A 13,857-nucleotide genomic window follows, 5' to 3' on the forward strand; every position below is an offset into this window, starting at 1 on the left:
AATAAAAACTACGGCACAAACAGTAACAGTACAAGGGTTTGATTATAAAAGAAGGCAATACAAATAAAAAGTCCTGACTGCGAGCATCATGCTTTTTCTTGATTTTTACTTCTACAGCACAGCAAGTTGTAGGAGTGAACAGTGCTGCAAAGATCAGAGGCAGTTTTGACAGAAGCACCCAACTCATGCCTCTACAAGCGAGTTCACCTAATGCTTTGTTCCAGCCAGCCACAAAACATTAAAAATTAAAACAAAGAAAGAAAACCACCTGGAAACTAGTTGCTACTATTTCAGTTGGAAACTGAATTTCCTTTTGCTATGGCCATTCCTGAAACTTTCTTAGTGCTCAAGAAGAGCACAGAATAAAGTAACACAAATATTCCTGTTGCTTTGTAGACCGTAACTTAACTCACTCAAAACTTCCTAGTAATATTTTATTTAATGTAACCAGGAACTCAGTGCACTAAGAATGTTTATGCAATTCAAGTGGATTTTAAGTCCAGCAGATGAAAACAGCTCGATCACGGGATGATGTGCCAAGGTGTGGCTTGGCAAGCAGGTGTTCAGAGGAGGAGGTCAGCTTCCTGCAGCTGCCAAACCAGCCTGCTATCGTAGGCATTAAACAGGGAAAGTAATCACTCCAAAATTGCCTGTTTCACAGCAAAATCCCTGTTCTGGCACTCAGTCAGACAAAATGAAATTTTGCTTGGAAGTGGCACCTAATATTTGGCAACTCCAGTCCCGGTGATTACTCATGTAGATATGAAGCCCACTGACTGCGGTTTAAAGCCACTTCATTTGCAACCAATTCATAAACCCGACATTTGGAGCCTATTTGACAAGTCAACTATAGCATCTTGGAACATATGGAGAAACAAGACAAAAGCAGAAAATTGTAATTATTTACTACTGCCTTTCAGATAAAATAAAGACAAGTAGCTTGTAACACCTTTCTGTCATCTGGTACATGTTGCTTTGAAAGCCAGAAGAAGAAATTAATTTTTGACTGGTGCAAGGGACCTTTTCTCTAATGAAACCAAATCAAAGCATTATGAAAAACAGCAACACTATTACATTATCTGAAAGTTTGGGGGGACTTGATTGTAATATCTGTAATTAGCTAGAAATACACATAACATATTTTCTTCATGATATATATACACACAGAACTGGAAGTCAATTCCTCCACTGAGTTGCATGGATCTAGAGAAGATTGTCACTGCCCAAGGGGGCTGATGAGGAGAAGGAACAGGGGAGACAAGCAGCAGTAGGATAAATCTTGCCTGCATGGACATCATTGTGCAGGGCAGGAAAGCAGGAGTGCTGGTTTTAGCTTCGCTGCTGGAAATACACAAATGCACTCAGCTGTGAAGGCTGCAATGCTCCCTAAAACACACAATCCAGAGACAACTTTGCAGGGAGAGGCAAAACTGAGTCTGGATAGACTATGTAAAAATACAAATGACAGGAAGCTGTGATGAAGGGGGTTCTCCCTAACTTATGGAGAATGAAAAGAAAAACAATCACTTTACTACTGACAGAAAAATCAGAGGAGTTTTGCTCTCCCTCTGCCTTTTAGCTACAAACACACAGGTTCTGAACACACGTGACATGCAGGGCTGCGATCAGCCACTGCAACAGCAGGAAGCCAGAGGGATATAAAGACACTTCTCTACTTGTAACTTACATCTTTCCCTCCTCTTTTTATCTGTCTGATCTATAGGATGGTACCCTCTTTAGGGTCAAGAAAATACAGCACGTAGTTCAAAGAATTATTCCTCAAGCACTATCCTAATAATAAAAAGCTGAGACAACACAGCCCTATACACTGAGAGTGCACTAACGAACGCTCTTACAAAAATCTAGTCTGGAAACGAGTACAGTGCTAAGATCACAAGCAGAAATAGGGTAGGCATGTTTTGTGGACTTACCAAAAGAGCAGGATCTGAGTCACATTTAGCTCAGTACACGGGACAAAAACCAGGTGCACAAGTAGGAAATTACAAAACAGCGGATTAAGGTTGGATATCTGACAATCTTCTTGGCAGAAATATCTCCCATGTTAGAAAATAATTTCTCAGGAGAAGCAAAGTAAACCTTGACATTTGACACAATTAGAAGCAAGGAGAAAATGCACTGCAAGATGTGCTGTTCTGAACAAGGAGCATTGGCAGGTGAATAGACTGCATGATCTAATGAAAGGCTGTGTGCCATTTTTAACTTGAATGATTTCATACAATGAAAAAAAAAAAAAAAAAGAAAGGGGCGACACAAAAATGGTTCCTTACTACTAGTTGGACTTGTATATTCGGGACACTTTTAGGCCACAGGCTAAGCCTCTCGTAGCATCTCAAATCTGATGGATCTTCTCAAGCATCACCATTTGACAAGCAGCAGTACTTCCTAGCCTTGCCTTGCCTTTTTTTAGGTCACAGGTAAATCAACATGGTGATAAATAGCAACACAGAGATTCTGCCATGAAAGCTCTGATACTCTTGCCTTCAGATTTATGGCAGCTGTAAAATGCAAATATAGCAAAAATGCTTTATAATATAACCACCTCTTTACACACGACCTTTTGTGATATCAAATGTCAGTAAATTGCTTTAAATCTTAGAACTGAGCAAAGTCCCTTCAATTTACCAGGCATGCCAAATCATTCCTCTGCATATATACATTTACTGCGAGTCTGCTGTCTTTAACCACAGCCTGCAGCTTTTCTCTCAGTTTCAAAAACAGAGAACTTGGGGCTGAGAAGCACATGATAGACCTGGAAAAGTTTTGTAAATGCATTTTGATAACTCTTGGCAAGCTCTATGCTTAACTGTGCTCATGGAATTAGGCAATAAATTATGCTGTCAGCTACTTCCAAGGGTATACTAATGACAACCAATATTACCAGGGAACAAGGCAGCTCCCATCGAGTTCCCTTCCTTGGGGCCACAGAGCAGAGGCAAGGAGCTGGTTAAGACCACGGGGTTTTCACAGCAGAGACTCTCTTCCTTGCAGAGGCTCCCCCTGGCTAGCAGTTACTTTACTGCTACCTCGCGCTAGCAGCACAAACCATCCCTACTATGGGAGAATTTTTAATAATGTGGATTTACTTTAAAAATATTCCATCATTTCTTTTTAAATATGCATTCTCTTTAGTTAGTTCAGAATAACCACCAGTATTCTCTGTGTATTTACAGCCATCTTCTGTTTTTTCTTCCATGGTTTTAGGAGCTACCTCCATTACCTTCATTCATAACTCACTGAAAGGGTTCAGAAATGCTGTGTATTAAGATCTCTTCAAAAAGTAATTAATTTAATTTTAATACATGCAATGGCAATAATTATCAAGACCTAACATCTAATATCTTAGCAAGCCACCTCTTTTCATTACATTCCCAATGAATTTTCATATTTTATTACTCTGACTCCTTAATACAGACAAAACCTGATGCAAATTTACATTACACTTCATACAAAGATTAAATTACATTCTTATTAGGAATGTTTGGGAAATTTAGAAAGAATCTTTAGGAAGAAGAAATACAAATTTAGTGAAATCTGCTTCAATTGTTTCTCCACCAGTTTCCAGATACCTCTGTTCCCATTACAGCTGCAAACAAGTTAATTCATCTTCCCATGCATGGTTTCCCCCACAAAAACTGTTTTGCAGGAACAGTAAGAGTTTCAAAACATGCAACACTCGCTCTAATCCACAGATAAACAACTTACAGCGTAACGCTGTTATTTAATTAAAGGCATCCAATGTTAAAGGCAGTTAGCAGCTAACAGCAGACTTCAAAATTAGGAACAATATGTGTACATACTCATGCAAGAATGCCCATATGCAAAAAACTTCATCTAAAAAAAAAATCAAGAAAAAAAAGATTCTAGTCTTGTAAAGTATCCAATACTGCCTGATGATTTTAAATTCTTCCAGAGCCTGTGGGAATTCATAGTGCCCTGCATTCCACAGGTCCAGACTACCTGACATCGTGGTTTATGCACATGGCATATGTAGGTCTCCTCAGTATTCACGATTCATCTAGTAATGGTGTGCTCATTTCTGTCCTGTTACTGAGAATAATACTGCTGAGATGACAGACTTGGATTCACGTGAAATACAGCAGTAACAGGTAACAAGCACACGGAATAGTTATTTTCAGCAATCCTTGTTAATACTCTGTCCTGCACAGTTAGTCTTAAGAACACGCAAAACCAGACTGAAAACTGAGTTTAAAATTTGTATTTTCACAAGGCCAATTTCAACAATTAGAACCGAAAGAAATGGAAAGCAATACCAGATATGAAACAGATTGGGCCAGAAAACTGCCCCCGTATCCATAAATACCTAAAACACAAGTAAAACAGTTCTGGACATTAGGGCACCTTCTAACATTACGTGGGAATATTTGGGAAGAGATGGAAGGAGAAGGGAGACATAATGCAAAAATTCCAAATGCTTATATACATATATATAAAATACTCATACATATGCTCATAAATATATGTATGTGTATATATATGAGTATATATATATATATATTCAGTTCTGTTCAATCTAAAAAGATTTAATTCAATCTAAAAAGTCTTACCTCAAGTTTACATGCCCTGTCCCTGCTGAGGGGCTCCAAAGGAAAACTCAGGTTATTCGCTTCTGCCAGGGAACGCAAATCAAAATAATACTTGGCATAAACACTGGAGGGAACATTAATATTGAACTGCAACAGCTCAAGAAACTGGCGTTCCAGCTCATTCCTGTAGAAAGAAGATAAATGTGAAAACATTTTTCAGGTTGTGCATCCTGAATGTAATTTACTTTAAATTGCAAATAGTACAAACCATGTTAATTTCTTACTCCTGTCAGACACAATTATCCTAACCTAAAGTTTGACTTTGTCTACCAACTTCTGTGAGCACGTGTACATCAGTGAGGAATATGAAAGTTGCTGCAGCTTGCAGCTGCTACTGCTGTGCCAATCAAACCCAGACACAAACTTTTGTGAGCAGAAGAGCCACTTAGTTTAGTTAATGCAATCTGGGAAAGGAAAAGCTAGTAGGAAAAAAAATTCTTGTAGTTTTTGCTATACCTCCACTAGGTGGATCTGCACACACAGCTATGCAAACATGAAACACACAGACATGCCCTAAATTTGTCAGACATCTCTCATAACTGCTGCAAGTTACCCTAACATAAAAAAATAGATAACTTATTTATTCTCTTTTGCCTTTCAGAATCAATCATGTAAAACTAGATGTGAGAAACCTGCTTTCTTCAGCACACCATCTATCTATGCTGATGAACAGAATATAGCTATTTTTCCCTAGAACATGCAAGCAAAATTCACATTGTTCATCATTTGTTTTTCAGTACCTAAAATAAATGTGTTTTTCAAAATCCCTGATAGAACCAGAGGCCCTATGTGAGCTCCCACTCCATGAATACTTTGCTACATCAATACATTACTACCCATAACGGTACAGTAAAAAGCATGTAAATAAATAGGTAAATAAATACAAAAATGAATTTGCAGCTTTCTTAAATTGTATAGTACCTAGATATCCTCCTACACAATACATATACAAGGACATACAATATACCCAAAACAGTGATTTCAAGACAGGAGAAATAAAAAATAAATGGGTGGGAATTTTGTACTTTTGCTAAAGAGAAAATGGGCTGCACAGCTTCGTAACCAACAGGTACAGAGTGACTATGATACTGCAGTCAAGTTACACACTGCCTGCAGTGTATGTGCGCAAGGAACGTGCAGGCAGTTGCCAACAGAAAAGGGAGGTTCTGAGGATAAGAAGTATAGCAGTTTTTCAACACTGATTATTATTTTTCTCACTTCTTACTGGAAGGCCATCTTGCTTACATCGTAATAACTTTCTTCCCTTATCTTCAGTTTCTTTGTCAAAATCCTATCCCTTGTCAAAATCACTCTGTGTACATAGTGATAAGTATTAATCAACACTAGAAAACCATCCAAAAGTCATATATGGACTCCTTGGCATGAATTCACACTGTTGAAGATTCTAGCTTTTCAAAAACCCAGTTAACGAAATTTAAGTTTTAAGAAGTCTAGTGATAATATATAGATTATTTTTAAACGTCCTTTTATACTTGTAATATTTTGTTTTCTGCAAGCTAAGGTGTACGTTAATGAATAATATAAAGCCTATTTTAATAGAGAAACATATTGACTGTACTTCTACAGAGGAAGATCCCCGAATCTTTCAGAAACATTAAATAGTCTCAGATTCTTACTGTAGCTTAGCTCCCAGATTTAAAGATTAGATTAGCAGGTCAACTACAGCTGAGAAAGAACAACAACAAAAAGCCCACAGGTATTTCTGATTTGAACTAATATAACTAGCCACCATAGCCTTTGCTCCTGATATTTCCATATGAGACTGCTTTACTATATGTTTTCCTGTGGCCACCCCTCAAATTCAGATAGAAATTCAAGACAATGCTATATAAATAACTACAGACATACAGGTCAGTCCTCCTAAGTCCTCTGCTAACTTTTGAGTGTACTTCAACACACTGTTGATGATTTATAAAACTCTGAAAGGTCTGCATGAGGTTTTCCAAGAAACATTCATGAGTAATGATTCACAGGAGTTGAAGATTTAGACCTAGAGTTCTTCTGCCTTATTACTATAAATAACGTAGATCAGGGCTCTTCAAAACCATAACATTGTATCATCCTGACTACCTGAAAAAGAAAGAGAGGGAAATCCACCCCCATTGGAATAGGAAAAAAAAAGTTTGTAAAAATGGTCAGCAGGAATAAAACCATCAGCAATTCAGCAAGGACCCACTTCTTTGCTGGAGGATTCACAAGGAGCCCCAAACACAAAGGCCACAAAACAGATCATAAAGTACCATACAGAAAGAGAGCACAAGCCCCTAAAAAGGCTTGTTTTTCTCATTTTGTGAGAACCACGATATCTTTAAGAAAAGGCTAAAAGCTTTGAGGCCAAGGACTTAATCACAGATCTGTTTAGAGAGTGTGAAGTGCAGAAAGAGGACGGATGTCAGCACGTGAGCACAGGTCTGCCATTTGAGTAATGGCTTTATATAGCTGAAGTGCAACTTCTAACAGTACCATCGCGTGTGTTTGTCAAAAGCAATAACCTCTTCTTTTGTTGTTCCTTTCACACCATCACAGCATGCCTCTTCACCTGCCTTCAAAAAAAGCCATGAGAATCAGCGATTTCAAAACTCTTATTTATAACCATTCTTGATTAATACTGTCATATGGCACAGCCAAACCTGTCGATCAGCTTCAAGCTGTTCAGAACTCTACTTTAGCTGATATCCCAGCTTCAAAAATATTCTAAAAGCACTCAGATTTGCCTTGAATAAAGAGGTAATGGAGGGAGACCCTTATTGTAACCGAATCCCCAAAAGCAAGAGAAAAGGATCAAGGGAAACTATCTCAGCAAAATCAGTCAGGGAACACCCAGAGCAGTCAAGGAAATGTTATCAAATTGTTCTGCATGGAACAAAACTACATATAGAAACGCAGAGGGCCTGATTTTAGTTTCTCCCTGCTCGCTCCTCCCCATTTTATTTTAGAAATTTCATTCTGTTTGGTTATGTTGGAAGAGAAGCATAATCAACTATCCTTAAAAGTAACATTTATATTTTAAAAGATACTGAAATAGTTATCATGTGACATTTCCAACTTCTGTTTTGAAATGACTTTTCCCCAAAACTAATAAAAGCATCTACAGTGTACCATAGCAATGAAGGCTGTGTTTTTTTTACCTTTGTACACAAAATGAAGAATGTATTACAAATAGCTTATTAATACAAGCTTAGAGATAACTTTTCTAATAGTCAAGAAGTGACAGGTACTCACAGTCTGCAAGTTAGTCTAGAAGTGTATAACCATGCTTAGTTTTAAAGTCAGCTGACTCACAACTTAGAACATTTTCCTTACTGATAATTTTTAGACCTGCTATAAATCTGACAAACAGTGAACTATTAAGAAATGGATTTAGGGCTGCTATAGCATAAATGCTTGGCCTTTCACTGCTTTGAGATTGCAAACTGAGATTCAAAAGGCATGCTGTATAAACATTTTTTCTTGTTTACTTCCTTTCTTTCCTCTTCCCTAAATACTGTGTATAAATATAAAATAAATATCAATATCAATAAATGTAAATAGCGTTTTTATGATTCCAACTTCATGCCATGATTCCAACTTCAGCCATTGCAGCACTGCTCTTACATGCACATCAACTCAGATGAGGACACCTCTAAATGCATGCAAGGTACGTGACTCAGCACTCAATGTACAGATGTCATGAAACCCAGACACTTTATCAAATACGTCTAATAACTACTGATCAATCAACTAAAAGAGCACTCAACTATTTAGTAGAATAAGCATTTGTTTTAGTATTTGTAAATATTAAGACCTTAATTGTTTACTCTCATCATATTTTCTTTTATTACTGTTGGAATATTCTTTTAAAATGACTGAGGAGTATCCAGACAGCCACTATAAAGCTGTATGTGTTGTTAATAATGCCATCCAGTAAAAAATGGAAAAAGTTATCCACAAGAAGTTTCTCTCTGCAATTTAAAATACTACGTATTTTTTAATCCTGCAAACAAACTCAGCAGGATATAAGAAGAAAAAACAAAAACTAAAAAAAAAACAATTATTGAATAATGGTAGCAATAAATGAGTGATCATCTAAGGGTTGCGTAATGGCAGCAAGAAGCATGTAGCTGTCTAAGAGTTGTTAGGGTCAGAACACATTTTTTTCTGCATTACATTGTTCTACCATCTGTGAGGAGAACTAACACATTACAGTAAATGCTGCTGAAGTGATGACAAGCTGACTTATCCAACATTTTTTCTTTTTTTTTTTCTTTTTTTTTTTTTTTGTTAAGTCATATATTTCAATATTCTGCAGGTTCACAGTTGTGTGAACACCCAGCAGTAAAATACATTTTAACCAGAAAAAAAAAGTCCACATTTTCTATGTAAGCAACTCTCTAGTAGACCTCATGCCATTTATCAGCATCCACCACGTTCAGATGGAAGGCAGACACACAAACTTTACACAAGGTATGAGAGAACTTCCCCTATCCCTCATACACACAAATCTTGGCATTTGCTGACAAAGAGAAACAGACTGGACTCACATGTCTTCGACTGTGATATCTTTTAGGATCTGGCAGTAATCCACATTCCACACCGCCTGGTCGTCCCAAACCTTGGATGCCAGTAGAATTGCACCCAGTACAATTCGCTTCCAGTTCGCTGGACAAATATCTATCTCTGCATAAGTTAAAAGTCTTTCAAGATATACCTGTGGAAACACATTAAAATCAAGAGTTAATCTGGTTTGCTATTAAGTAGAAATGAAAAACTATTGCAATAAACCCAATCCAGCAATTTCAAAACAGTAATATGCTCTCAAGAAGGTTCTTTTATAAAAGCTGTGGGTTTAAATCCATACATTTGTGCCAAGCTCAAGACTGGATGTGATAAATTCATGTTTTAGTTGGCCTTTGCATTCTGATCATACAACCAGAAACAAAACTGTTGCTTTTCTATCGTAACTGTTGCTAATATATTCACATATTGGAATGAATTCAAATGATAGTGTAAATAAATTATTAAAATAATAATGTAAACAAATAAATCGCTAGCTACTAATGAGGAAGGCAAGGGCATGCTACCAATTACTGTTATTAGCTATCACACAAGCAGCTGTGGTTCTAATTTACAGCCTATCAGTTATCAGATACAGCATCATGTCCTGCAGGTCCCCTCTGGTGGAGAGGTTCCCCAGGCATCTGGATGGAGACAAAGCCGCCAGAGAAACAACGAGCTGAACGAAGGAAATGTATGTGCTGAGATAACGCACCTAACAGTTTCCTTTGGAGTGATAAGCGCTGGAGATGCGTATCAGTAATTCCGTTGGACCTGCAAGAACTGATAAACTAAGGACACAGGAGTCTGGTCCAACTGCCCAAGACCACCAACACAGACCAGCATCAACAAGAGCTCCTACAACCCAGACTTCACATGAGAGGCTGCTATTTACAAAGGCTACAGAATTATATCCCCACATCTGATAGAACAAGGGAACATGTAGAGACTTTCAGAACACCTACCAGAAAGTTGCCAGGAGGCCAGTATCAGCCTCTGCTTATGAAAACAGAGCTGGGTTTGCCCTTCCCTCCAGGGAACCCCAATTAAGTATGCCAGGGACCCACTGGATCACTCCAGTAAGCCAACATGCTGTATGAATATACCTGCTATCAGTAACAGTGGCTCATTTACATTAATAACAGACCGATGAACAAAACGTGTACTAAGAAATATGGGTTGTGCGTCATCTGTGTGCCCCCCTCCTCTAGCCCCTAATAGGAAAAGGGAAATTACAACCATTACGAATGTACATGAGGTGAACAAAACTGAATGCTTCTGCAATCCACATCCAAACAATTTATATACCAGCTGACAAGGCACATAATAAACCTTCTACAGTTTCACTAAGTTAATATTTACTAGCACCTAATCAAGTAATACCATAAGAATAGCTAATATATATAAAATTCGTGCTGATAAAGGGGAAGGGAAAGGGGAGCACAGGGGGAAAACCTTTAAAACCCAGAAGAGCTTACTTGTGATTTTCTATTAGGATGTGTGCTAACAGAAGCACACAGAGGACCTTCAGTGATTTGTGGTTCCTGAAAGGTCTACCATTAGAAAGTATTTAATTTATAATAAAAAAAAAAAGTAATTCTAAGCTCTTTTTTTTTTTTTTTTTTGAGTCCCCAATAATATCACAACCAATTACAGCTTTTATATAGTTTTGTTCATTAATTTTAACTATTGTAATACTACAAGCAATTAGAACTTGGGAACAAGGTCACTGAAAACAGACTGCAAACATTTTGTAATTTAGAGAGGAAAGCATGTTTTATGAAAAGATATTCAATATCTGAATGTGCACAGACACTCAGAGCACAAAATAAACTGCCTCACTTTGCAGCATAGAAGGCATACAGAGAAAGAAATCTTTTGGGGAAAAATATAATGCAGACCACCTCTCCCAATCTACAGATTTCTCAGTCCACTGTGAGGCTGTTTCAAGCAGGTTTCACTGCACTCTTCTGGCTGATTTAGGGTAAATGAGATGTAGTCATTTCAGTTAGCAAACTGTGCTCTGATTAAGAAACAACCTTTTACTGGCTTCCCTAGCTAGCATCAAGAAGTGAACTTGTTCTGCAGTTTCATTTCTCGCCCACAAGCCCATAACTACAAAGAACACCCAGCATCACCACTGCAGCCAGCGGAGCACTGGCACTGGTCCTGTACACCCCGACGGGACCACTGCACTGGACCCATTGTTTGACAGAAAGAAGTGCAAAAAATTAACACGCTAAATATGTGGAAATGAAGATTTACTAGTTGCACAGTAACAACAAAGATCCCATAATACCAGCATTGGTTTCATTGTTTTAAAATATTCATCACATTTTGACATGTAAGATTTGGTATTGGAGTTCCACGTGGTGTGTGAGTGCAAAACAAACAGCACATTTTAAACATTTTGAGAAAATTACGTCCTTAAAAATAAACACGTGGTCACTCCAACACAAGGGTTCAAGACAGAAACTGAAAGAAATGTGTGTAAGTGGGTGAGGTGGGAACAGCAATGGGGACTCAAAAGACTGACTCCTCCAGTGATACGTCAAAACCACAGAAACACAAAGCTCAGTAAAAACAAAAAAAAGTGGCATGTGCATCTCAGCAGAGCCTGCACTCCTTGATGGTTCTGTTAAAAAGGCTGCCTTTTGCTTCATACGGAGCCTGCATAAACCTCTTACCATGTAACACAAACATACTTGTTCAACTTAGCAAGCAAAATTGTTGTTAGTTCATAGTTCAAAGAACCCCTGGAGTTGTTCCAGGTAAGTGAAAGGCTTGTTTAAAACAACACACAGTGCTAATGCAGGGAGAGGATGGACGCTGCAAGATCTTGCCACTCTTAAATAAGGGCAATGGAAATGAACTTGGTTTGCTTTACATCAGTGCTGAACCTGCTCCTCTACTGTTAACGCAAGCCCCTGAAATTTCAATGGCACAGAGAGTTCAGTAGATTTCAAATGAATACCCCACTGAGACACACAGAGCAGGCAAAAACAAGAAAATAACATCCTTTCCTACATGCAGTTCTAGCATATGCAGGGGAAAAAAGAGCAAGGATTCTATTGTGGGCTCAAATTCAATGGCATTCAGAGAACTCAGGTGTAAGTTCATCTACTCAAGGTGTAAGTACACAGGGAGCACGAACTTGCTACTACCTTCCCACCAGTGTATACCTGAGAAATCAGCTTTAAAAATGAAATAGCTTGTTAAGGCAGTATCCTTATATCACCAAGACATCTGAGCATCTTCTAGTAGCATGTTGAGGAAAATGAATAATCACTTTTGAGTCCTTAGTGATAACTTGGGCTTAACTCCAGAAATACAGCTTGCTGGAGCAAGGCTTTGTATAATCTTTGAATAAAACTGAAGATGAGAAATACCTCACCAGGAGAAGGGCATTTTGCATGGTTTCTGGCTCCTTCCTGGAAAATGCCTTAAAAGAGAACATTTTGTTTTGCTCACTTGTTTTGGCCTCCCTGACTCAGTTTTGAGTTTTAAGTGTGTTCAAGCAAGAAGGCAAAAAAAGAACAAGACTCCTCTTGCAGCAAATATTTGTAGAAGTTTATCAAGGTCCTCCGCTAATGTGGGAATTCAACATAACCTGGGACTTGTCTCCCAAATATAGGCCTATACTACCACATTAGATTAGTTCTTCACTATAGCCAAGACAGCCTCCAACCTTCACATCACCTACAAGTTCTTTTTTTTCCTGTGTTTGGAGAGAACCAGGTGACTCCACAGACAGCATAACTCCGGCAGAGGAAAGGCTCTCGAGCTCTTGCCCTTCTGAGGCAGTGTCTTTCTCAAAGCAGTGTAGGCACAGACAAGTGAGCTCTCTCTCCTACAAGCATGTGAGAAAGCTTACTGTGACAAAGCAAACTGTCAACCATAGTTTTTATCTCAGATCATTGCCATGTAGTTGGTCTAGCCCACAGGAGCAGTGTGAGCACCAAGATTTTGACCTTGATGGGTAAAAAGGAGTAAGTAAGAAGGAGAGGCAGAGTTAGCCATGTACTCACTAGCCTACGCTACTGCAGGGGGATGCTTCTGGCGGCTGCAAAGATGTGCTGAATCAGTACAGACTTTTGGAGAAGGGCCAGGTGGCTCCCAGCCCATCTGAAGAGGAAGGCTGGTGGGCGGTTAGTCACTCCGCTACTCATCCCAAACAAACGTGTGGCTGGTGGGAGAACGCCACCTGCTTCTGCTGGCTGCAGCAAGCGCGTCTTCCCACATGCAGGCAGACACACTCCATCCACCTCAAGGGAAAAAAAAGCTCCGAAAATGTTGACCCTGTAATGGTAAATGTGATGTATGGAAATGTCATTTGTATTCACCTTAGTTATGCAGTGAAGTCTATATATTGAATACTGTCTTAAGTGCAGGGACCATTTTCTCAAATACGGGTTTTGAATCAGACTCTGTATTCTCTGTGTACTACGTGGTTCAATAAACTCGTGTGTTGCAATGAATTTCACTGGCTTAGTTTGCAAAAGTGAACCACTTTCTACATTTTCTTTAGGACTAGCAGCTCTAAAATCGTATAAAAACAAGCTAAGTTTTAAAAGCCTACTGTGGAAAAGAGTATTATAACTCACATCTCAGGATGCTGGTAGAAATTTACTTACACACTGAAAGACCAAAAGATTGTGCTCAGAAGACACAATGCGAG

General features: G+C 38.5%; 1 protein-coding gene across 2 annotated transcripts in view; it reads right to left on the reverse strand.

Annotated features, from left to right (window-relative positions):
* The window catches only part of CCNY (cyclin Y), a 123,853-nt gene that overhangs the window by 4,305 nt on the left and 105,691 nt on the right, over positions 1–13,857 (reverse strand). For both annotated transcript variants that reach the window (XM_082752501.1, XM_082752502.1), the window contains 2 exons: positions 9,167–9,333; positions 4,587–4,749 (listed from right to left, as the gene is read on the reverse strand). In XM_082752501.1, coding sequence (XP_082608627.1) covers positions 4,587–4,749; positions 9,167–9,333 — 330 coding nt within the window. The remainder of the gene's footprint in view (positions 1–4,586; positions 4,750–9,166; positions 9,334–13,857) is intronic.

The sequence above is a fragment of the Aythya marila genome, assembly GCF_965140915.1.
Source record: "Aythya marila genome assembly, chromosome: 2".
In the NCBI taxonomy this organism is placed as follows: Eukaryota; Metazoa; Chordata; class Aves; order Anseriformes; family Anatidae; genus Aythya; species Aythya marila.